The sequence below is a fragment of the Sapajus apella genome, unplaced genomic scaffold (genome assembly GCF_009761245.1).
Source record: "Sapajus apella isolate SASKATOON/1434 unplaced genomic scaffold, GSC_monkey_1.0 scaffold26, whole genome shotgun sequence".
In the NCBI taxonomy this organism is placed as follows: Eukaryota; Metazoa; Chordata; class Mammalia; order Primates; family Cebidae; genus Sapajus; species Sapajus apella.
In genome coordinates this window covers 8324476-8350342 of record NW_022436966.1, presented here as the reverse complement: position 1 = coordinate 8350342, position 25867 = coordinate 8324476, and the positions used below count along the sequence as shown (strand labels likewise).

The 25867-nt window shown below is 48.6% G+C and overlaps 1 protein-coding gene across 5 annotated transcripts in view; it reads left to right on the top strand.

The window, feature by feature from the left end:
- Positions 1-209: 209 nt before the first annotated feature.
- The window catches only part of CEP68 (centrosomal protein 68), a 28720-nt gene continuing 3062 nt past the window's right edge, over positions 210-25867 (top strand). The window contains exons 1-7 of one of the 5 annotated variants that reach the window (XR_004273006.1): positions 210-358; positions 12251-12625; positions 14245-15771; positions 17390-17512; positions 20925-21021; positions 22417-22523; positions 24837-24923. Coding sequence is in view for 4 of the 5 variants with exons in the window: in XM_032291943.1 (XP_032147834.1) it covers positions 12293-12625; positions 14245-15771; positions 17390-17512; positions 20925-21021; positions 24837-25006 (2250 nt within the window). In the remaining variant the exon portion in view is untranslated. Of the gene's footprint in view, positions 359-534; positions 1107-12250; positions 12626-14244; positions 15772-17389; positions 17513-20924; positions 21022-22357; positions 22524-24836; positions 25011-25867 lie in introns of those variants that run through there. The other 4 variants (XM_032291945.1, XM_032291943.1, XM_032291944.1 and 1 more) reach the window with 4 other exon arrangements.

Genomic DNA, 25867 nt, shown 5'->3' with positions numbered 1-25867 from the left:
AGGTCGGAGCTCCAAAAGCTACGGAGGACAGCCGGAAAAAAGTCCCGACTTCCCATAGGTCAAGACGAAGTAGGAGGCGGGCTCCTCTTGCAGGAGCGTCCACGTATTGGTCGAGCCCCGGACTGAGGGCTGAGATTGGCTGCGCGAGACTTCCGAAAGCTCTCCGGCGGAGGGAGAAGGGGCGGGAAGAAGGGCGTGGTCAGCTCGTCCAAAGGGCGTGGTTGGCGCTCGGTACCGCCCCGCGCGTTCCGGGCTGCAGTTGGAGGGCCGCGGTTGCTGTCTAGTACCCCTAGCTCGGGACCGCCGCATGGGGTTACTGAGGCCGCTCCGTACGTGCGAAGCGTTCGCGGTGTTGTAGGTAGGCCTGATCTCGCGCGCTGGTGCGGGTGTCCGGGTGCTTGCGGTGCTGGGGGCGGTGGCCCGGGCTAGACTGGCGCGTGCGGCTCGGCCCCCTCCGCCTCCTCTCTCTGATGTCTCTGGTGCCTGCGGGGCCCTCGGCCGTGCGGGCCGCCTTGCCTCGCGTCCCCGCCGGGAAGGGCACAAAGACTTCCTAAGGGTGGAAGGCGCCTCGTGCCTTCGCCTCCATCTTGCGGTCAGAACGGCGTGCGCGGTCGCGGCCAAGGGGTCGGGACCTAGGCCGGCGGCTGGGCTTGAGAATGCCTGAGAGCGGCGAGGGAGCGCGCGAGTTTGCGCATCTGGTGGTGGAGCAGCTGCGCTCCTAGTCAGCCTGGGCCTCGGGGGAGGTCACTTTCCTTCAGGCCTCTCCCGGGCGTGGGCTGTTTACCCGGCTCCCCAGTAACGCAGCTCGGGTCTCTCCCCCTGGAAAGATGGAGATCAGTGATGCCTTCTTATCGCCGTGGATGCAGCAGCCCCCAGATGCGGAGGGAAAAAATCAAGATGTCCCATTTTTTTGCCTCGGAGGGCTACCCTTTCTAACTGTCGTCACTAGAACAGTTCTCAGCAGCCCGGGACGAATGTCCAAAACCTTTGCCAGGCCCTTGATAATTAGTAGGTTGGGTTTGGTGTATTGTTTGTTACAAAAATGAGCGGAAACCTGCCAGGGCAGATTGGACCTCACTGGGAATTCTTCAGGACCACGAAGGGAGGTAGCGTTTGTATATACCCTAACAGTGCTCAGATCTAGGGTATGAAAAGTGTTGTGTTAAAGTGCATGGCAAAGGGCGTTGGGTCAGTTTGCCTTGAGTTTAGTTGAAGGAACTAGAAGCCACCATTTTTTTGTTCTCTTTCCCCTTTCCCACTCTCTGGGTCAGTTCTGGTCCACTTAGAAAACAAAACAACAACAGCAAAAAACCAAGGAATTCAGTTTCACCTCACTTCTTTTGCAAAGCTTTAAATAAAGCACTTCCCTACCCTGTGACTGATAACTCCTACCTGTTTTGGGCTACCTTCTACTGCCTCTATTTTTACACATCACACAGTATTGTGGTTTACCCATCCCCTAGCACAATGCATGGAACATAAAAGGCACTCAGTGATGGAAGGAAGTCAGAAGAAAACAAAATCAGCATGGTAGCCCAAAGGTGACACAGCAGAAACATTTATTTCTTTAACTTCTTGAGCTATTCTTACAGGCTAGGAAGGCAGCTAAGCTCAGGCTGGCTAAGTCAAACAGACTTTTGCTCTGCCATGTTGCTAACTCTGATTCAAAGTTTATTTTTTATTTATTTTTTTATTTTTTTAATGGACATGGGGTCTTGCCATGTTGTCCAGACTGGTCTTGAGCTCCTGGGCTCAAGCAATCCTCCTGTCTTGGCCTCCGAGTGCTGGGATTACAGGTGTATGATTTAACTTCTCTGTGCCTTGGTTTTCTCATCCTTAAAATGCAAGTAATAATAGTACCTACGCCGCCGTGTGTTTTGAGAATTAAATAAGATACTGATGTAAAGTGCCTACCATAGCTCCTGGCACAAAGAAAATGATCAGTAGCTGTTAGCTGTTAGCAGTTGTTAGGAGAAAAATAAACGGATGCTTGAATACACTCACCAATATGAAAATCTGTATAGTACTTGACCCTTCGGGATCTCTCTGCTTTTTCGTCCTTATCTGATCCCTTTTTTTGAGGCAGGGTCTTGCTCTGTCACCCAAGCTGGAGTGCAGTGGCATGATCTCAACTCACCGTGGCCTCGACTTCCTAGGGTCAAGAGTCCCTCTCACCTCAGCCTCCCAAGTAGCTGGGACCACAGGTGCACATCGTCATGCCCAGCTAATTTTCTATTTTGTTGTAGAGATGAGGTCTCTATATTGCTCAGGCTGGTCTCGAACTCCTGGGCTCAAGTGATCCTCCTGCCTTGGCTTCCCAAAGTGCTAGGATTACAAGTGTGAGCCATGGTGCCTGGCCCCTTAAGTGATGGCTGATTTTTTCTTTTCTTTTTCTTTTTTTGAGAGGGTGTTTTGCTCTTGTTGGCCAGGCCGGAGTGCAGTGGCACAATTTCAGATCACTGCGCTGCCTCCCGGGTTCAAGCAATTCTCCTGCCTCAGCCTCCCAAGTAGCTGGGATTACAGGCGCCCACCACCATGCCCGGCTAATTTTTGTATTTTTAGTAGAGACAGGATTTTTCATGTTGGCCAGCCTAGTCTTTAACTCCTGACCTCAGGTGATCCGCCCACCTTGGCCTCTCAAAGTGCTGGGATTACAGGCATAAGCCACTGCGCCCAGTCTGATGGCTGATTTTTAAGCATCCCTTTAGCCTTTCTTGATTCTTTTTCTACAGTGAAAGTATTCCATAGAAGATTGTCTGTTTATGTGTTTGGAGTCTCACCACCACCTAAAGATTGATTTGGTGCCAAATAACAATTTGGCCAAGAGTTACAGTAGTACTTGATAACACTCTTAATGGAGTCTGTTACTTGAAATGGTCATGTAAAAGGAGGCGCTAAATAGATTGGGGCCTTGTGTAGCTGACAAAAAATCTTTACATGGTTGATCCAGCCAGAGAGAAGCAGAGCTTATGGAGGTGGACTATCCTTATAACTTAAATCTATTCTCATGAAGAAACTGTCTTATCTTTAAAGTTGCTCGCAAACATTGTGAAAAGCAGGTGTTCGTGTTGGCTTTAGACCTATTTGCCAGATCTACAGATGTCAGATACAACCCCTGGGGGACACTGCATCACTTCCAGGTTTTCTTGTCCCACTTTCTGGTTACAGGAAACAGGTTAACTTACACATTTCCTTGTAGCTGTAAGCTCCCTTGGCATACCAGTTTCCAAAACAAATACCTTTCCCCTCCTCACTTATAACTGGCAAAGGAGAAATTCAGGTCTGTGATTCTGCTTTTAGGATAGCCACAGTGAATCTCAAATTCTTTTCTAGGGAATACTATTATTTCTGGGGACTCCTGTGGTATTCTGTAATTAGCCATTAAAAACCTGCCACAAGGTGTGAGCCTTTTCTAGTGTCCTGTTGCAAAGGCCATGAAGACAGGGACCATAAATTTTCTTCTTGTGTGTGGCTGGCACATAGGCACTTAAGGAATGGTTGTAAAACTATTTTAGTTGTTCCTTCTCAGGGTGCTGAAACAGCCTTGCTTACCAACCCAGTGCTTCTGAAACATTGCACTTACCAGGTCATCTGGAGATATTGCTAGAATGCAAGTTCTCATTCCAAGGTTCTGGGGTAGGACCTGAGAATCTGCATGCCCAACAAGCTCTGAGGTGATGCCCATGCTGCTGGTCCTGGATCGCACTTTGATAGTGAAGTACTAACCCTAGTATCTACGTTTGCTTTTTTTTTTTTTTTTTTTTTTTTTTTTTTGGAGACAGAGTTTCACTCTTGTTACCCAGGCTGGAGTGCAATGGCGCAATCTCGGCTCACCGCAACCTCCGCCTCCTGGGTTCAGGCAATTCTCCTGCCTCAACCTTCTGAGCAGCTGAGATTACAGGCACGCGCCAGCATGTCCAGCTAATGTTTTGTATTTTTAGTAGAGACAGGTTTCACCATGTTGACCAGGATGGTCTCGATCTCGACCTCGTGATCCACCCGCCTCGGCCTCCCAAAGTGCTGGGATTACAGGCTTGAGCCACCGCGCCCAGCCCTACGTTTGCTTTTTAGAAGTATTGGGCAAATCTTTTTTTGTTATGGTATTGGAATAAAATACTGGGTTTAGGAGCTTTTTTCTACTTTTTTTTTTTTGTTTCGTTTTAACAATTTCTCTATCTTGTTCCAAAAAAAAACTATTTGAGGAATCTTGCCGAGATACTTTGATGTAACAAAATTTTTAATAAAAGCAATTGAGGCACATGGGGTGAAAAAAAAATAGGAGAAAGTCAAGGGAGAGATTAGCACAAAAGACAAGTACGTCTCTGGCCTATGCATTTTACTCAGGTAAGATTGTGTATTTGGCCCTGAGTTTTGTAGCAGCCAAAGCAAAGAGGGATTTTTTTTTTAAAATCAGTTTTGCCAATACTAATAAAGTGAAAATTGCTGCTGAGTGGAGACAGCTGTTTCTGTTACTGAAGCCAGAGAATTCTCCTATGGGTTCTCCAAAGAGAATGCTATGGTACAGTCAGTGGCATTCTTAATTGTGTCTCTTGAGAGAATCAGTAAGATTCTTCTCAGCCTTCATATGTGTAGCCTGATGACCTCACAGAAAAGTGTCAGGGCCAGGCACTGTGGCTCATGCCTATAATCTCAGCATTTTGGGAGGCTAAGGAGGGAGGATTGCTTGAGTTCAGGAGTTTGAGGCCATCCTGGGTAACATGTGAGGCCTTGTCTCTTAAAAAGTAAATAAATGAATAAAAATAAGAACTGTTAGTATAGTAAAAGCAATGGTCTGTGGAAATGCACCCGTGTCCAGATACAGCCTCTTCTGACAGTGATTTTTGTTATAAGGAAGGTGTTTTTCTGCTTTGCTCTTTGGTGGGAAAAAGTGTGCAGTTGATTGACATATTTAGCCCTCAGCATCCTTGTATGTTAGCTTTGTTACACATGGACATTCTGCTGACTGCTGACAAGGCCAGAGAGCTTGGGGTTGAGGGGAGGAGTGACCTGGGAGCTCAGTCAAGCTCCTTGTAGATGTGGCAGTTACATCTTTTTAAAGGCTATCTAGGCTGTGTGCGGTGGCACACACCTGTAATCCCAGCAATTTGGGAGGCCAAGACAGGCGAATCACGTGAGGTCAGAAGTTTGGGACCAGCCTGGCTAACATGGTGAAACCCGTCTCTACCAAAAATACAAAAATTAGCCGGGCATGGTGGTGGGCTCCTGTAATCCCAGCTATGCAGGAAGGCTGAGGCAGGAGAATTGCTTGAACCCGGAAGGTGGAGGTTGCAGTGAGATAGCGCTACTGCACTCCAGCCTGGGTGACAGCAAGCAAAACTCCACCTCAAAATAAAAAAAAAAAAAAAAAAAAAAAAAAAAAAAAGGCTATATAAAGACCTTGCCCTGTAAATGAGAAGATTGGCCTTGCTGGGAAGCTGTCTGTTGGTCCTGGTCAGTCAGCCAATAGATAAGTGAGTGAGAAGGTGAGGGAACAGACAGCCAAGCAGCCTGGCCCACAGCCCTCCCTACCACATTGATCTAGAGGGACCCACTGGCTCCTCCTAGGTCCCTGGGAGACTCCTGTTCTGTTGACTCTAAGCAAAACTTCCAGAAGCAGCCCTGGGGAGAAAAGAAGGGGCTCCTGGTGCCCGAGGATCCTGGGGATGGCTCTGCCCATGGCCAAGCCACAGCAGACACAGTCCACCCTCCGTAGCTTTCAGCCTTTTCTTCAGTTTCACTTTACTTTGATTTTACCTGCAGAGAAGGGAGACAAAGTGCCCAGAGTGATCCACCCCACAGTGAAAGACAGGGCTGGTGTGGGTGACTGTGGGGCTCAGGGGACCTTCCAGGCAGGGCGGGAGCAGGTGGAGCAGCAGTTGCTCTTTGCTGCTGGCCTCCCAGTCTCAGACCTCCAGCCACAGTTTTCCTGGCACCCACCCCACCCTGAGGCAGGCCTCAGTCACCCCTTGTGACTGGCCCCTTTGTTGGCTTCCACTACATGTCTTTACCCCCTTTCATGCCGCCCCCTATGCCTGCTTGGCCTCTGCCTTTAAGCTCCTTTCTTCCATAAATCTAGTTTCCCCAGGGGTCTTCCGGCAACCTCTGCTAGGTCTTGCCTTCCATTTCCTTGTGGACAGTTTCGTGTTCTTGGAAAAAGAGCAGCATGGAAAGCCTCTTTGGTTCTCTGGCCAGGTTCTGCCAGTGTGTTGATGGCAATTATCACTTACACCTGTGGCCTCCTGTGAAACCAAGTTTTGAGGCTTCAGCCCTGAACTGGTAGGGCTTGCTCAGTCCAGCAACACCTGGCCTCTGTGGCTGGCACAGGTGACTGTGTGCTCAGGTACAGAGACAGGCCCTCGCCAGAACAGAGCTCCCAGGGCAAAGTTGGTATAAATGAGATTGTTTCAAAGGGAGCTCACAATTTAAAGATTCCTGGCAGCACTTTGGGAGGATGAGGTGAGCAGATCCCTTGAGGCTAGAAGTTCGAGACCAGCCTGGTCAACATGGTGAAACCCCGTGTCTACTAAAAATATAAAAATTGGCAGGGTGTGGTGGCATGTGCCTCTAGTCCCAGCTGCTTGGGAGACTAAGGCAGGAGAATTGCTTGAACCCAGGAGGCAGAGGTTGAATTGAACTGAGATCTCGCCACTGCATTCCAGCCTGGGCAACAGAATGAGACAACAACCCAAAAAAAAAAAAAAAAAAAAAAAAGCCAGGCATGGTGGCTCCTCCTAGGGCCCTGGGAGACTGCTTCTGTTCTGTTCACTCTAAGCAAAACTTCTAGAAGCAGCCCTGGGGAGAAAAGGGGCTCCTGGTGCCCGAGGATCCTGGGGATGGCTTGTAATCCCCACAATTCGGTAGGCCTAGGCGGGCAGATTGCCTGAGCTCATGAGTGCGAAACCAGCCTGGGCAACCTGTTGAAATCCTGTCTCTATTAAAAATACAAAAAATTAGCTGGGCATGGTGGTGCACACCTGTAATCCCAGCTACTCAGGAGGCTGAGGCACGGGACTCCCTTGAACCCAGGAGCCAGAGGTTGCAGTGAGCTGAGATCGTGCCACTGAACTCTAGCCTGGGCAACAGAGCGAGTCTCAAAAAAAAAAAAAAAAAAAGTCCTGCGGGAGGTCCTTTTTTGTTCAAAGGAGGATTGCTCTCTAGTTGATCATTCATCTGTTGAGTGGTTTAGTTAAGAGCAAGAGCAGAGCCTCGCTCCTCCCCACAGTTCCCAGTCGTCCTCTCTCCACCCTGGACAGAAACAAGGGGGAGGAAGCCCAGCAGCTGTGACAGGAGTATCCTAGGGTGATGCAGCATATATCAAGAAGGTTCAGATGTCCAGGCTTAGAGTCTGTGTTACCGCATGTGTGATTCGTGGGCGTATTTTTACTGTAGGGCAAGAGTAAGCCAAGGCTACATCACTCCTAATTATATCTGGTGGATCATACAGCCTCTGCAGGTTCTGGAAACTGACAGAGGATTTTAATAGCAAAGTCCAGATGGTCCCTAGAATATCCTAAAGCTTATGTGCCTTGTCTCTTGGTTTGGACAATGGACAGGGCAGTTTTGGTGTGTACAGACTTTTCTCAGAGGGGAGGGTTGAGTTCATTGTCTGTTCTCTGATGCCTCCTGTTATTCAGTCCAGCCTCCTGGTACCTCCTTCACTTGGGAGAAGACTGGGACCTCCGCCCCATCGTGGAACTACTAGTCTCCAGGAACACTGTAAAATGTGTGATATAAGAACAGGGAGACCCCACATTAGCAGATTGTTTAAAGCTGATGACCTGGGAGACAGTGTGGGTCCAACACAGCAAGTGCTGTTCACCAGTCTGACAAGGATACGCTGTCTTACTAGAAGGTCCAAACTGAATCCTCCTACTCCATCCCTATCCCAGAGGGTTAGAAGGAATGATATGTAAAATCTCAGGTGTATGGAAATGAAGACCAGATCTTCATGCGGTGTTATAGATGGCCACCTGGGAGATGCAGACAGGGTTGAGACCTAGGAATCCAAAACTTGGACATTTATCATAGCCTGGGCCAGTGTTTTCTTCAGCATGATTGCTGTTTTAAAAGTGGTTTGTCTTCTGTCATTACTTCAAGAGGTTTTCCCCAGTCATCTCCATCTCAATTGATTTCTTGCTTTCTTTGCATTTTGTTAACATTTCATAGATAGTTTTGAATGCATTATAGATTGGTTTTTATTTTTTTTTTCACGTGTCTGTCTTGGTTCTCATAATAAATTGGTATCGTACAGAGGAAAAAGCGTGATTTGTCAGGCAGATTAATAAATTATGAAGGGACTATTTATCCAGCCTGAAAAAGTAACTACCTGCATTCCGTCTTTACAGAAGTACCATTTCCATGAAAACCATTGAATTTCAGACCTTCTTACTTGGTTGCTCAAGGTACTTTGGCCACACTACTAACCTAGTTTGGGTTTGTGTGTATCCTTGTAAGTTACTTAGGGATGTCAATTGAATTGTTTGCAATAGCTTACCATTCCCATTTCTCCAGGATAAATACATACCTTCTTTTTTGAATAATGAGGTCCAGACAAGACAAAAAATACATCATCAAAACAAAGGGATAATTTGTTTGCACCCTTCCCTTGCCCCACCATCATCTTATTCCAGCACGCTGTCTCAAGATGACACCCTTTAGTGAAGGGTGTGGGAGATCTCTAGCTATTGAGAGAGTTTTTAGAAATGGAGCAAGAAGTAGTAGTTGGGAATTATGGGCTATACCCAGCCTTCACCCTGGTTTTTCCAGCTCACGGGCTCAGAGTGTTCCCCTAGTTGTGAAAACACAACTTACCTGTAAACGTCTTCATGTACAGTTTCTTAATGATCCACAAGGTGAGGATGTGGCTGCGTAAGTTCTCTGTCTTGGCAAGACTGCCACTCTTCTCTTTGTCCCTCCCCCAGTCTTCTCCCTCTTCCACTTTGTGGCTTAACTGTTTTATCACTAGTTCCCCAGTTGGTTTATAAACAGCTTGGGTTCTGGAGTTGGGCAGTCCTAGACTTGTCTCGCTCAGAGCCTTTGTTTCCCCATCTGTGACAAGAGGATTAAAGACCCTGGCTCCCATGGGAAACTGGCCCTCTGGCCCTCACATATGCTGGTGGGAGTGTAGAGTGATGCCACTCAGCAGAGAGCCACTTGGCAGCATGTGCCAAAAGCATGCCCGCAGGCACCCTTCGCCTCAGCAGCTCTGCTTCTGCGGTTTATGCTGAGGATGTGCCAGCACATATGTGTGTGCCTGTTGACTCATCTTAGCATTGTTTGTACTAGCAAAAAAGACTAGAAATAATTCAAATGTCCACTAATAAGGGACTGGTGAAATAAACTAGCACGTCCTTACACCAGAATACCACGCTGGGCAGTAATGAAAAAGAAAGAGGAAGCTCTCTTTGTACAGTAAGTCCTCACTTGATGTCATCAGTAAGTTGTTGGAAAATATGACTACGCCACTTGAAAGGACATATAACAAAACCAATTTTACTATAGTCTAATTGATATAAACAAGTTAAGCCTCTGTGGCGTATTTCTGGTTATGAAAGCATCACCAAACTTCTAAATAAAGACTAAAGCATTTCTAATATTAAATATCAAAATAAATGTGAGCAATACCTACATTTATGAAACATGAATAAAAACAAGTGAGATGAGCCAGGGGTGGTGGCTCATGCCTGTAATCCCAGAACTTTGGGAGGCCAACGAGGGTGGATCACTTGGGGTCAGGAGCTCCAGACCAGCCTGGCCAACATGGTGAAACTCTGTCTCTACTAAAACTAGAAAAATTAGACAGGCATGGTGGTGGGCACCTGTAGTCCCAGCTGCTCAGAAGGCTGAGGCAGGAGAATTGCTTGAACCCAGAAGGCGGAGGTTGCAGTGAGCCAAAATCACACCACTGCACTCCAGCCAGGGAGACAGAGCAAGACTCTGTCTCAAAAAAAAAAAAAAAAAAAAAAAAAATTAGCTGGGCGTGGTGGCGCATGCCTGTAATCCCAGCTGCTTGGGAGGCTGAGGCAGGAGAATTGCTTGAATCTGGGAAGCAGAAGTTGTGTGACTTGAGATCTCACCACTGTATTCCAGCCTGGGTAACAGAGCAAGACTCCATCTCGAAAAAAAAAAAAGACAAGACAAGATGTGGGACCAAGTGATGTTACTCAAGGACAGGCTGTATTGCTAGGGAATGATCCCCTAGATACTTTGTATAGACAAAATTAAGGTTCTGAACAGTACGTCCCATATAGTTTGCTACTTTTACGTATAAAAAATGAAGGAAGGATGAAAATAGATATTTGCATCAGGAGACAAGAGTCATATACCAAACTAGTAAGGCTGGTTCCTTGTTTTTGTGGGAGTATCTAGTAGTATTTTGTTTGATTTATGTTGAAAAATGGGCTGGTTTTTCTCCTGTTTGTCTCCTTTGTCCCTTCCTTGTAAGGTGACCTGTTACACTGATTCTGTCGACGCCTCCCCATGACACTAATGACAGTAGCCAACACTTAGTGTCCATACCATGCCAGGCACTGTCATAGATGCCCTGCCTGCACTGGCTCATTTTAGCAAAGGAATGAGGGACAAGGACAGCGAGAGACTTATATCTGTTGTGCATTTTACATTTGAGCTGTATATTACCTGTCAAAATTAATTGTTTTTCTGATTAGTTCCTGCCCCACCTGGTGGTTGTGGGAATTCAATGAGAGTCCATGTGAAGGGCAGGCTCTCCTTCAGGATCACCTCTGAATCACGCTGAAGCCTGGCATGCCTCCTGTCAGGCAGGGTAGGGATGGGCCCTTTTGGATTCCAGTGTGAGGCAGCCCATCCTGGTGGTATTTCCCACCTACCCAGCTGAGTAGGCTGAGACCATAGCCACAGCCTCTTCCCGCTTTGCAGGCTCTCCACCAGCATCTCCTCTTACCATCTCTTTGCCTCCTGTTTCTGAGGAAACAAGGCCATTTCTGCCCATGTTTAAGCTTTGAGGTTGGCCCAGTACACTCCAGGTGGCTGCTGACATCCTGGGCGTTCATGGTTCCTTTACCTCCCCTTCCACGTCCTCCCAGCACTGGTCTTCCTCCTGTTGGCTTTTTGGCCCCCAGCCCTGTCCTGCCAGGGCTCCCAGCACCAGCTCTTGCTGACACACCTAGGCTGAGGGTGGTGTCCCTCCCTCGTTCCTGAACCTCCTTGTATTGGAACGGTCTGTTTGCAGATTCAGTTCCCAAATCATCCCTCCCTGAGTACTCAGCCTGTGCTCCCTCGCCTGCCTGCCTGCCGCCTGGCTCTCGCTGTTATGTGTGCACATGCTGTGTTACACCTGCGCTACCACTGTTACCCACTGAGCTTTCCACAGCTTCCCTCCGTCACCAGGTCAGCATAACCCAGGCCAGCCTGAGGAGAGTTGCTAATCTTTCTCTCTGGTCACTGGCCATCCTTGGAACAAGAAGCCCCATCTGTTCCACAGCCTGGGTGTGGTTTCTGTGCTTTGACAGGGTCCTAGCCTGGGCAGCATGGTGAAACCACTGCGTCTCTACAAAAAAATACAAAAATTAGCCAGGTGTGGTGGCATGTGCCTGTAGTCCCAGCTGCTCAGGAGGCTGAGGTGGGAGGATCACCTGAGCCCAGGGAGGTCGAGGCTGCAGTGAGCTGAGATCACGCCACTGTACTCCAGCCTGGGTGACAAAGTGAGACCCTGTCTCAAAAAAAAAAAGAAAAAAAAAAAAAGAGTCCTGCCTCCTCTGCCAGACAGAGCCAAGCATCTTTGGGGGCATTCTTCCAGTGCTCAGCCAAGGCCTGGGCATGCCCTGACTTGCTGTTCTCTGATAGAGCAGCCCTGAACTGCTTGCTGAAGGGACCACTGCAACAACAGAACCACTGTGGGCCTGTGTGCAGCGAGGGCCCCGCCAGGCCTCTTACCTGGTGGGGTTGGGCTAAAAGGGTGAAAAGGTGACTTAGGCAGGACCGAAGCCTTCATTGGACCCCGGACCTATGTTAACCCTCCTGGGTGCCTGCTAGTGAGGAAGGCACCACTCACCATGAAAGCAGAGGGAAAATGGTGTACTTCTGCGTCCCCTTTGGAAAGGTCTGGGACCAGGGAAAAGCCGGAGCTCAGGGCTCCTCTGAGGAAGTAGCCACCATTTGTTTCCTTTTTTCTTTGGACAAAAATATGTTTACCTTAATTGTTAAAGAGCAGAGTTTCCTGTACAGAGATGTAGAAGATTTATATTTTTGTCTCCCCTCCCCTGTTTTGTAGGAAGCTGAAGTCTTCAGCAGAACCCTGACCTAAGGAGTCTCAATGGCCCTGGGTGAAGAAAAGGCAGAAGTGGAAGCATCTGAAGGCACAGGCTGTGGGGAGCAGGAGGTGGACACCCCAGGGCCCATGAGCGGGGAGCAGCCTCCACGCCTGGAAGCTGAGGGAGGGCTTATCTCCCCTGTATGGGGAGCAGAGGGGATACCTGCCTCTGCTTGCTGGGTCGGGACTGACCCTGGCGGCCCCTCAAGAGCCCACCAGCCACAGGCCTGTGACGCCAGCAGACAGCTCGTAGCTGAGAGGCCTGAGCCCGCACTTGGTAGCCTGCCTCCTGCCACCGTGGGGTCTGGAGACCTTCTGCTCTCTGGGGAAAGCCAGGTATGTACTAAGGCAAGACTGTACATGTACCCATCTTGCTGTACTTTGGGAGTTAGTTTCAGCATTTCCTCGCCATCTTGCTTTCTTTCCCGGCCATTGTGCAGGGTGAGGAATTGGAGGGGCCTGAGTATGATGATTTCTGTTTTGTGGGTTCGCCTGGAGAGCTGGGCCTCAGGACCAGCCGGGGGCACTGTCCACGGCATCTTATATTCCTCAAGAGTGACTGGTGACTTTTTGAGGACCAGGGATTGTACAGCCAAGAGGCTGCTGTTCAGACGGCTAGGCCAGCAAAATTCTGGGATTGGGAACCCTGTCCTGTTTCTGACTTGGTGATCTAAAGGCTTTAGGGGTACCCTGAGGATACTTGGGAAAGGAGGGTCCAGTGCTTTGGGCTCCTGGGGTCTCTGAACCTAAATCCTCTTCGGACCCAAGGGATGTGTTCGAATCTTGGAGCCCTGTGGTAGGCAGCAGGGTCCCTGGTTAAAGAGAATTCCTTGGGCTTCTCTGACTACTAGGCAGCTTCTCCTAGTGGGAGTCACATGGGGCAGGGAATCCTACCAGGTTCTGTGACCGCAGGCAAATCACCAGCTCTTTCAGGCCCTCATTATCATTGGGAGATGACCTGAGTGATCTGTTCCACCCAGCTCTTACATTTTTTTATGTTCTGCTTGCCAAGGTCTTTTCTGGGAATGGCTTTGATCTTCTCCGTGTCATTGTGGCTTCAGCTGCTGCAGAGTCCCCTTGTGGAGCTGCATCCTGTGAGGAGGCTCTGAGCGGGACTTGGGGAGAGCAGAGGCTGGGCCCCACCTGCCTGGGAGCAAGAGGCAGTGGGAGGCTTTGGCACCTGTGAGTCAGAGATTCGGTGAGACAGGAAGAGAAGTATAAACAGACATAGAAGTGGCCTTTCACGAGGATGAGTCTGGTGCTTATTATTAGAATTCCTGTTATTTGTTAAGCTCTTACCATGCGTTTTTCATACATGAGTATGTTTAATCCTTACCTTCTGAGGAGCTGGTGCTGTGAAGGGAGGAAAGTGAGGCTCAAAGTCTTACATCTGGAAGGTGGCAGAGTTAGAGGTGGGCCTCAGGTCTGTCCGTCACCACTGTGCTGTCCTGCTCCCCTCGGGGTTGAGTTCTTCATCAAGCAGATAAAAAATTCAGTGAAGAAGCTGAAGCGAACGAGTCATTCTGCCTGATGCACGTGAACTGACCAGGATGGGGCCTGGGGGGACCTCCTGGGTTTGGACGTGTCCTGTTAGCAACAGTGATTGAGGGTTTCATCTGCCAGGAGATGCTTCTCAGAGGTAAGGGACTGTATTCCAGCTTCAGCGTGACAGAGCCATCCGAGTTCTGCTGGCTCACACCCTGGGTATCTGTGGAGGAAAACCTTGGAGAGGACTGGAGATGGGGGTCACCTTGCTTCCCAAACAGGCAGGGCCTCGGTGCTTCTGCTGGCAGTGCACACTGTCTGGTTCTTGCCTCAGGCAGCAGACTTTTCATTTTAAGGTCTTTCCTAAATACTGTCTTGACCCATAAGGAAACTCGTGGGCTGCTGTCTCAGAAAGAAATCGGGTTTGGTTATTTTCACCCAAGTGCTTTTTGTCCCTTTGATCATTGCAGGTGGAGAAGACCAAGCTTTCTGCCTCCAAGGAGCTCCCTCAGACTCTGAGCCTTCCCAGAACGACAGCTATTTGCTCAGGACTTGATGCTGATACCGAAGATGATCCATCCTCAGTGGATTCGCCCCAGGCACTGGACCTCAGCCAGCAGCCTCACGGCTCAGGCTTCTCTTGCCTGTCGCAGTGGAAGTCCATGCTGAGCCCAGGTTCCGCTATACCTCAGCCTTCCAGCTGCAGCGTCTCTGCCTCCTCCACAGGAAGCAGTCTCCAGGGTCAACAAGAGAAGGCGGAGCCTCGTGGTTCTTCTCTGGCCAACATCTCCTCTTCCCTGGAACTGGTCGTCCCCCAGGAACCCTCCTCTATGGTGGGGCTAGGACGTCAGCCTCAGTGGTCACCACAGCCTGTGTTCTCTGGGGGTGATGCTCCTGGGCTAGGCAGGAGACGCCTCTCCTTCCAGGCTGAGTACTGGGCCTGTGTGCTGCCAGATTCCTTGCCTCCATCACCCGACCGCCACTCTCCTCTCTGGAACCCAAATAAAGAGTATGAAGATCTGCTTGACTATACTTACCCACTGAGGCCCGGGCCTCAGCTTCCAAAACACCTTGATAGCCGTGTGCTGGCTGACCCTGTCCTGCAGGACTCAGGGGTAGACCTGGATAGCTTCTCTGTCTCTCCAGCAAGCACCCTCAAATCACCTACTAATGTCTCCCCCAACTGTCCACCAGCAGAGGCCACTGCCCTGCCATTTTCTGGGCCCAGAGAGCCAAGCCTTAAGCGGTGGCCCTCTGGAGTACCCCAGAAACAAGGTGGCATGGGCTTGTCATCTTTGAACCAACTTGCATCTACCCCCAGAGCCCCAGGCAGTAGGGATGCTTCTTGGGAGAGCAGAGAGCCAGCCATGAGGGGCACAAAGGACTGGTTGCCTGTGGGCAAGCACCTTGATACAGGCTCTCCCCAACTAAGGACACGGGACAGAGGGTGGCCCTTGCCCAGACCAGAGAGAGAGAAGAGGACCAGCCAGAGTGCCCGGCGCCCTACCTGCACAGAGTCTAGGCGGAAATCAGAAGAGGAAGTGGAAAGTGACGATGAGTATCTTGCCCTGCCCGCTCGGCTGACACAGGTTTCTAGCCTGGTTTCGTATCTAGACTCCATTTCTACCTTGGTTACCCTGCCTATAGGGGATACCAAGGGGCAGAGTCCCCTGGAAGTGTCAGACAGTGATGGGCCAGCTTCCCTCCCTTCAAGCTCCAGCCAAAGCCAGCTTCCCGCTGGAGCTGCCCTCCGAGGGTCTGGGGATCCTGAGGGCCAGAACTCCTGTTTCCTGCATACCTTCATCCATGCCCAGGACTCTGCAAGGGAAGGCAGTCTGGGGAGCAGCCAGGCCCTTGGGGTCTCCTCTGGACTGCTGAAAACACGCCCCTCCTTGCCAGCTAGGTTGGACCGGTGGCCATTCACAGACTCAGAAGCTGAAGGGCAGCGTCCCAGGAAAGGAGAACAGGGAAAAGAATCACTGGTGCAATGTGTAAAGGTAACGATGCTCAACATTAGGAGGCTTTGTGTACAGGTGTCTTGTCTCTTCCCCCAGTCCACTAACTTCATAAAACTTGTTAGAGTTGACCAGGCACTTTTTATGTGCCAGGCATTGTGCTGCACCTTATCTTAGTCCTCACGACTCTTACCAGGTGAGCACTACTCTCATTTTACCGTTTGGAGAAAAGATCAGAGAGAGGTTAGGTAACATGCCCTCTTATAATTAGAAAGGGCTCGAGCCAGGAATCAGACCCAGGTAGACTGTGTGCAGAGACTGAGCTCTTTCCCCCCCGCCCCCCCCCGAGACAGTCTTGCTTGTCACCCAGGCTGGAGTACAATGGCGCCGTCTCGGCTCACTGCAACCTCCACCTCCTGGGTTCAAGCGATTCTCTTGACTCCCGCGTAGCTGGGACTACAGGTGCACACCACCATACCTGGCTGATTTTTAGTATTTTTAGTTGAGACAAGGTTTCACTATGTTGGCCAGGCTAGTCCCAAACTCCTGACCTCGTGATCCACCCGCCTCAGCCTCCCAAAGTGCTGGGATTACAGGCGTGAGCCACTGAACCTGGCCAGAGGCTGAGCTCTTCACACTACCCTTAGCTGCTTCCTACCTCAGGTATTCTGAGCAAAAAGGGTTCTGTGCACAGATGCCTTTAGGAAGCACTGGGCTGAACAAAGAAAGGTAAGTGGCTCTCTTGACTGCAGGACTGCTCAGAGCTTCCTTTGCCAAAGTGGTGTAAGTACAAAGTTAGGGGCATAGATGTACTGTTTCCTAGACATTGTGGCCATTGGACCTTCTTTTGTGGACCAAATATCTTAACTGGAAGTATAATGAACACGGCGTGGAATGGGGGTATCGGGATCAGGCATCTGAAACATGGCACTGCTGTATTTGGAATGTTGGCTCAGTGTCTTCAGTTTGCTTGTTTGTAAAATGTGGAGCCCTGCCTTCTTGGGATGTTGTGTGCATTCAGTAATTCATGTTGAGGGCCTCATGTACTCCCAGACACATGCTGAAGGTTCAGAAATGTGCCTGTCCAGGAACGTGTCCTTGCGCTCGAGAAAGGCTTTCACCTTCCCGGGAGGTGATATGGGTTATTTTGTCTTGTGAAGTAGGTACAACACATTATCATGGGCCCTTCTTTACTGATAAAAGATTGAGATGCCGTGACGTAAAGTTGTTCTTGCTATAGCTTCAGGTTAGTCATGATTTTAGTCATATATTTTACATTCACTTTTCCAGAGAAACATGGATGTATTTGGCTCCAAGATGCTGATTATAGTTAGTAATGGTGCTGATCCAAGAACTGGTTTCCATGGCAGGCGTGCCTCTTCTGGCCTGCACCATTCCCACCTGCAGTGCTGGGTTTTCTCAGCCTATCATTTTTGGTGTCACACCAGGCTGTGGTTTTCATTGCTCTGGCAGAGGGAGGTCTAGAGTTATGGAGTGGGGACAGGTGAGGAAGGAGGAGGGAGGAGAGTAATGTCTCAGTGAGCAAAAGCTCTGGAAAGGTGCACATTCCTCCCAGGAGTCCTCTTTATATTTGTAGCCTTTTGATAACATAAATAGCTGTTCAGTCAGTAACACCGTGTGTTTTTATTTGTCTCTGCAGACATTTTGCTGTCAGCTGGAAGAGCTGATCTGCTGGCTGTATAATGTCGCAGACGTTACCGACCACAGGATTACAGCCAAGTCCAATCTTACAGGTCTCAAGTCTTCTCTGCAGCTTTACCGGGTAATACGCAGTCCTGGCTCACTTGTTCCCTCATGAGAGTGGTAGCTAAATTACTCGATTACAAAGTAAAATCGTAAATAACCAGTGTCTGCTGTTACAGCTCAGTTGACTGTTAAACCTGAAATCTCATTAGAGCTTCATGTTCTTCAAGCAGAACACTTTGTAAAATGCATGAATTATTTCCCAGGCCAAATAGAGCTTGAAGATACGATATATTTATCTCAAATCATTCAAACACTTCAGTTTTGGGCTGGCAGGTGCAGTGGCAGAAGTCTGTTATATCCCAGCTACTCTGGAAGCTGAGGCAGCAAGATTGCTTGAGCCCAGGAGTTTTGAGAACAGCCTGAGCAACATAGCAAGACCCCCCCATCTCCAAAAAAAATTTTTCTTAATTAAAAATAGAAACAAAATACTTTAGGGTGATTTGCGGTATAATTTTCCAAATGTCTCAGGGATTATAAAGACAGACTTGCACTATTAGGAAGCCTCTAGGTATATATGGCTACTGAAGTAAAATTAAAGACTCAGATGTTTTATTTGCTCTGACCGCATCTACATGCCCAACCATCACATTTGTCTAGTGGCTACCACATTAAACAGTGCAGATACAGAACACTTCCATCATCACATAAAGTTCTGTTGGACTGCACCGCTATTTAAAGATCTGGGCTGAAATTGTACTGACTCCAGAATCTACAATAGGGCATTTTGATGGAATTTAAATAGAAATCCCTGCCAGGCACTGTGGCTGACACTGTTAATCCCAGCACTTTGGGATGCTGAGGTGGGAGCATCGCTTGAGCCCGGGAGTTCCAGACCAGCCTGGGCAATATAGTGAGACCTTGTCTCTACAAACAAAAAAAAAAACAAAAAAAAAACCAAAAATTAGCTGAGCGTGGGGGCATGCACCAGCGGGAGGATCATTGGAACCTGGGAGGCGGAGGCTGCAGTGAGCCAGGGTGTACTCCCCTGGGCAGCAGAGTGAGACCGTCTCAAAAAAAAAAACATCAGATTGCATGTGTGTGGGTGTCTATTTGGGTGTGGTTTTAGTTTTCTTGTCTCTTTTTCATTAAGGTTTTGTGGTTTTGAAAATACTTCTGTGGATTTTTGTTAACTGGGTCCTAGATTTAGGATGGCTCTGTGTCCTAGTTTGTGCCTGTTCTGGCATAATAATAAGTCCCCTTTCAGTCTCTGAAGTATCCTGAATTGGAGGATAAATTATATAGTTGTCATCCCTAAGTCTGATGTTAACCTTGTCTGAACTCCTCTCTTCTAGCCTATCTGGTTGGCTGTACCTTTCTAATCTCTTCATGAAGCAGCAGAGGGATATTCATGGTCTGAGCCTGAGGCTAGTCTGGAAGGAGTTTTCTAGAACAATTATTTGAATTTCTACAACCCTGTAACCTGACCGTATCTTCTGCAGCGGCAGACGTGATTTACATATGCATGGGCCAGGGCTGAGCTGACTCAGGTCTTGCTGGACCCTACTCCAGCTAGAGGGAGGGAGGGCTTTGTTTTCCAGCTTTGGGCCAACTAAAGTTTAGGGGAGGAGCCTTGCTTGACCTGGGCAGGCTGGGCCGGCTGCTCCACCCTCGTGGGAATGCTGTTTCCTGCAGGGTGGAGAGAGGTTGCTGTGAGTTCCTCACTCTGAGGAACTCCATGCTGAGTTCCTCTCCACCCTGCAGGAAATAGCATTCCCACTCGGGTGGAGTGAGTTTGAGGAAGGAGAGAAAGGCTAATTCCGAGGGTCCTATATGCAGACTCCACGTGCATGTACACAGCTGTGCTGGGCCCAGGACCAGTACCACTACAGGGAGAGGAAGCTGCCCTGGTAGACATAGCAAACTGGCTTTTCCTGGCCCGTCGGAGCAGGTACAGAATAACTCCATTCCCTCCATCTTTTCCCTCCTGCTGTCCTTCTGTATCTCAGCTTCCAGGCTAGACAGAAACAACCATCTTGCTTTGTAAGTAGAGCTGAGATTTGAGCTGGGAGTCACTCCTGCAGGTCAGTGAGGCATAGGCCTTTTGTGTCACCCATACAACTGTCACAAAGGGAATTGTGCACGGCTCATACGTATGTATGTGCTACCTTAACTTCTGTTTGGATTAAGACCTAGTGCAAGTGTGTGTGTGTTTGTGTTCACATTTTTTTTTGAGACAGTCTTGCTCTGTCGCCAGGCTGGAGTGTGTGGCATGATCTCGGCTCACTGCAACCTCCGCCTCCCAGGTTCAAGCGATTCTCCTGCCTCAGCCTCCTAAGTAGCTGGGATTACAGGCGCATGCCACCACACCCAGCTGATTTTTGTATTTTTAGTAGAGATGGCGTTTTACCATATTCGCCAGGATGGTCTCTGTCTCTTGACCTCGTGATCTGCCCACCTCAGCCTCCCAAAGTGCTGGGAGGTAGGAGCCACCAGGCCTGGCCACATATTCACATATCTTAACTGTGAATCATTTTCTCATATAGTTGTGTTTTGTCTTAACACAGTGAGGTTGCAGCAGCACATAAACCACACTACAGTACCAGAGAAGAAAATAATAAGTATAGGTATCAGGGTAAAGGAAAACCAAAGACATGAAAATAGTCAATCCAAGAGTAAAACTGTCACTTCAAAATGGTAAAACACCAAATTCTGGTGGGACATGGTGGCTTATACCTCTAATTCCAGTACTTTGGGAGGCTGAGGCAGGTGCATCATCACTGAGTTCAGGGGTTTGAGATCAGCCTGGGCAAAATAGTGAGACCCTTCTCTATTTCTATTAAACTTTTTAAAAATTATAAAAATCAGTCACCAAGTTCTGGGCCCTGCACTAAAAGGTGGTCACGGATTTGACTTTACACTTCTTAACTGCTAAAGGAACATCAAGAACACCAGCTTGGTAGCCACAAGGAGAAAACAGATGAGTTCCTTGGGAAACTCACAGCTTCCCAGATGTTGAGGTAGTTACCCTGACAGCCTGCATAGAGCGAGGATGAAGGAGGAGCAGAGGTGGAGGCAGTGGCTCTCTACAGTCAGTTTAATGGAAGATCTCGTGGTTCCGACTTACCAGGTCCATTAGAATAGAATAAATTTTGAGACTCCCATATCCCTGTGAGTTAGAGAAGCCCATGAGGTGAGGGTACTGGAAGGAGACCCTAACTCCAAGCTGTTTGTGAGCCAGCCTCTGCCAGAGAAGACGCTTCTGATATCAAACTAAACAGGGAAAAACTATTGACTCCATTTAGCTTGGGCTCAAAGAAGCTGAAGTGAAACTATTGCACTGTTTACTTGGGGAATTCTGCAGACCTGTGGGGGTGAATCTTAATACATTAGAGGGAATCAGGCTACTTTGCATGCTGTTCTTTTTGAATAACTTTCATAAAACAATAGTAACGAAGCTTCTTCCTTTTCTTTTTCTGATATGCCTTAAGCAATTTAAGAAAGATATAGATGAACATCAGTCTCTGACGGAGAGTGTCTTACAGAAGGGGGAGATTCTTCTTCAGTGCCTGTTGGAGAATACCCCAGGTGAGATGCTTAAGGTTTGGCTTTAGCCAGAGCTTAATCCCTGTCAGCAGCAGGCCCAGGGACCACAGTCCCTGGTAAGGAGCTGGTACTGCAAGAGCCCCTGCCCACACCCACTGCTTGAGATGCCCCATGCCCCACCGTCTGCCAGCTCCACACATCGCTGCCCATCACTACCCCTACACACCTGCTTAGAGGCAGTCATGGTCATAAAACCAAGCTCATTAGCAGTTAGGCATTGAGCCTGCAAGAATGACACTGTCTTTTGCTTCTGCTTTTCCATTTTTCTGGAGGTGGTCTGGGTAGGAATCCTGGTTTTATTCCACCAGCCCTTAGTTTGAGGCTAGGGTATTCAGCGGGTATCCCTCGGGTTCCCCACCTTACCTACCCCAAGTGGAATTCCTCTCTGGTTATCTGCCTTGTGACTTGCTTTGGGGAAAGATTTGTTTCAGAAAATGATTGTATTGCTTAAAAGTATTCGAGGACAGTCAGTCTGTCCTCAGGGAACAGACTGAATAAAGAACTGAGAAGAGGGGACAGTGTGGCAGTAGTATACAAACCAAGCTCAGGCCCCCCCCCACCCCTTTTTTTTGAGATGGAGTTTCGCTCTTGTTACCCAGGCTGGAGTACAATGGCATGATCTTGGCTCACCACAACCTCTGCTTCCCGGGTTCAAGCCATTCTCCTGCCTCAGCCTCCCGAGTAGCTGGGATTACATGCATGCACCACCACACCTAATTTCGTACTTTCAGTAGAGATGGGGTTTCTCCATGTTAATCAGGCTTGTCTCGAACTCCAGACCTCAGGTCATCAGCCCACCTTGGCCTCTCAAAGTGCTGGGATTACAGGCGTGAGCCACCATACCGGCCACTTGAGCCCATTTTGTAGGATGGTTTCCCCATTTAGGAAAGCAAAAATCATAGACCTCAGGCATGTATCTAAGCATGCTGTGTGCCAAGGATTGACAGTTCTCATTGTCTTTATAGGACGAGGCCATGGGGGATGAGGATATACTATGGAGGATGAGCTAAGAGAATGGTAGGGTAAAGCCTTGCACTGATGGCAGCCCCAAATTTCCTGTAAGTCTGTCAGTCAAGTGCTGACAGAGCCTGCCTATATTATGCCTCATTTTATGTTTTCAAGTGAGACGGGATTTATACTGGAATCCAACCACAAAAGCAAAGCTGGGCAGGTCCCACGGGCTTGAGGGGCAGTGAGGAAGCGCTTTCCTGACCAGTGTGGTGGGCAGGTGCATACCGAGGACAGGGTGTAGAGCAGGATTTCTTAGCCTTGGTGCTTTTGCCATATTGGCCACGTGATTTTGTCCTATGCGTCACAGGATGTTTAGCAGCACACCTGGCCCCACTAGATGCCTGTAAATCCCTGCTTCCCCCACAGCTGTGACAACCCAGAATGTTTCCACACATTGCTAAGTGTACCCTGGGAAGAAAAATCTAGGGTTGAGAGGCATCAGTGGACAGGGGCCACTGAGGAGTTTTCAGCAGGTAAGTGATTCTCTAGTGTGAATTACGTGAGCCCTTTGCAATCCCTACCCTCTTAAGGCCTCTGTTTTGACTCTTCTGGCATTTTCACTAAGATTTTTAGATTTTTTTATTGGGGCAGAAATTCCATGTGCCAGGATTGCTACATGTCATCTACACCAGCATTTTACTGAAGCAGTTGGCATATCAGTGTTTCCATTTACTCACAGCTTGTGAGACAGAGTTGTGGATTTGCCTCAGGCCACAGGAGAAGTGGCAGCCTGGCAGAGCCCCTGGGCACTGGCTTTCCACAGCTTCCCAGTGTCTGGAGGTGCAGAGGCCTGAGCAGGAAGGGAAAGGGCTGAAATGCCAGGAACCTCCTTTCTTCATGGAGACCACATGTAAACGTAGGCTTCTTAAAAGCTTCAGGTTTTACCTTCATTTTAAAATCAATTTAGTAATACTTTTCTGTGCTTAATCTGTAATAAGAACATCCTACGCTGCCCTTCTCTCAAAGGGATCTAAAGTTATTTTACTGGCTTTGGGTTTTTAGGTACATATCCAGGCTCTTTCAGATTGACACACTACCCTTCCCCGTCTACTTGAAATAATCAGGAATGTGGTTATTTTCCCCCTTGAGACTTCAGTGTCGCTCTCCAGTGGTTGCAAAACTTACCTTTCTTCCGCCAGGAGCATACTGTCAAAGTCCATAGAGCCAGCATACAAACGTGTATTCCATTCCTTCCCAACTTCTTTTACTTGGCCCCAACCAAACATTCTAACAGTCTAAAAAAAATTTCAAAAACAGCCAGGCACGGTGGCTCACGCCTGTAATCCCAGCCCTTTGGGAGGCTGATGCAGGCGGACCTGATGGTTGGTAGTTTTAGACCAGCCTGGCCAACATGGCAAAACCCCATCTCTACAAAAAGTACAAAAATTAACTGGGCGTGGTAGTAGACGCCTGTAATTCCAGCTACGCAGGACTGAGGGAGGAGAATTGCTTGAACATGGGAGGTGGAGTTTGCAGTGAGCTGAGATCGCACCACTGCACTGTAGCCTCAGTGACAGAGTAAGACTCTGTCTCAAAAAAAAAATAACTGGAGGGGTAGAACCCAGCCCAGCCACCCTTACACCAAGTTTTACCACACACTCTGGCTGTATTCCTCTGCCACGCCTCGCCAGCTCTCTGTGGACAGCACTTTGCCCTGATGACACCACACTGATGTGGCTTCCCTAGATCTTAGTACAGCCAGCCTGTGTTCTTTCCGACCATCCAGTCAGCATTGCCTGCAGATAGGCAGCTTCCCCTTTCCCTTCCTCTGCTGACAGATGTTGCAGTTGTGGCAGGAAGCTAGGGAGTATTAGCACAGCTGATAAAGGCACAGGAAACTAAGACAGCCTTTGTGCTTAACAAAAATAAATTTTTGAAAAGAGAAAAAAGCCTGCTGTGTGTGATGCACTCTGACCCTAGCCCATCCCTTCCTCACGTGAACACTTCTGACACTGGAGTGAATCTTCCCTTAGCCGACTCTCATGTCATTTTGTTATTTTTTGTATTTTAAGATGGAGTTTCACTCTTGTTGCCCAGGCTGGAGTGCAATGTCGTGATCTCAGCTCACTGCAACCTCTGCCTCCCGGGTTCAAGTTATTCTGCCTCAGCCTTCCAAGTAGCTGGGATTACAGGCATGCACCACCATGCCCAGCTAATTTTGTATTTTTAGTAGAGACAGGGTTTCTCCATGTTGGTCTCGAACTCCCGAACTCAGGTGATCTGCCTGCCTCGGCATCCCGAAGTATTGGAATTTCAGGAGTGAGCTAGTGTGCACAGCCAGGTCATTTTCTTTTTCAGTCTGTTCACTAAAGCTCTGTAAAAAAAGGGTCCTAAGCACTCCCAACTATTACCAGACCACCCACGTGAAACGACATTCCTCCCAGCCAATAGAAATGGATAGGACCTGGTAGCAGGGTAAGCATCTGAACTTTGGCGTGTCATTTTATTTCATTTAAGCCTTATGCCCAAGATAGGACCTGTCTTACCTCTAAAGTCAGATAATACCAGCCATTCAGAGAACCATATCTTTGCCTCTCTGTGAATTACGTAATTCCAAAGTGGAGTCGGTGAATTATTTTCTCAGCTTTAACAGGAGTTAACAACAGATTCTCCAGTGCAACGGAAGTCCCTGGAAAATCACTGTTAAGGGTAGACATTCAGAAACTACTGCCAGGTCCTACTTTGTACAAAATACTATACCCTTGTATGTTCTGTCAAAAATGCTTACTGGACAACACTTGCATGGGTTTTGTTTTTGGTTTAATTTCTTTGACCCTCATCGTTAGTTTTAGAGGATGTCCTTGGGAGGATCGCAAAGCAGTCTGGTGAGCTGGAGAGCCACGCAGATCGCCTGTATGACTCTATCTTGGCCTCTCTGGACATGCTGGCTGGCTGCACCCTCATCCCTGACAAAAAGCCCATGGCAGCAATGGAGCACCCATGTGAAGGGGTTTAACCTGGTAAGTGAGGAACTCAAGAAGAAAATGCCCACCAACCCTGCTGTAACAGCTGGCCACTACTTAGAAGCTTGTTGAGCCAAGAACTATTATTGAAACAAATGAGATACAGGAATAAGACAGCCTGTGGTACTAAAAAAGGAGTTGCTGGTCTTCCTGTGGTGATGAAGGCTCCCTGTGGTGCTTTCCATTACTGTTCACCCTGCTGCCTGTGGAGGATGAGGGTGCCTCTGTGCTGCCATTTCTATGGCACACTCTTCACCACCACCCCTGCTGCCCCAAGGCAAGAGCAGCACAACTTATCTATATACCTACTTTATTTCTGCACAGGTACACTTTTCCAATATGGGGCCATGACCTGGCAGCCCCTGTTCTGCAGGATCTTCTCCCCAGCTCATTTGGTACTCCATCTCCAAGCATCTCTGACAGCACCAAGTGCACAGAGAAACCCAGAGTTACTGCTAGCTTTGTACCACCACCCCTGCCCCACACAAAGCATCTCCACCTATCTCCCATACCACTTCCTTCCAGAAAGGCTAGGGGGATGGAGAGGGGTTAACACACCTTGGAGACTTAACAGGTAGTACAGCTTTCTTTTGCTCCCTTAAGAAAGTCAAACAGAATGACAGAAAAGAAAGGGCTAAGACAGCAAGGGTGGGTTGTGTCCACTGCAGAGTTGACACTGCCAGTGTTTTTTGTCCACAATTGGACTGTACTTTCCCTGAAACATCCTGTCCTACAACAAAAGGTTTGTAGTGCTTAACTCGTAGATTTTCTAGGTGAGCACTGTAAGTATGTGAAGAGCAGGGAGTCCCTGTATTTTATCAGAGCAACTCTTGAGTAGTCATCTTGGTTCTAAA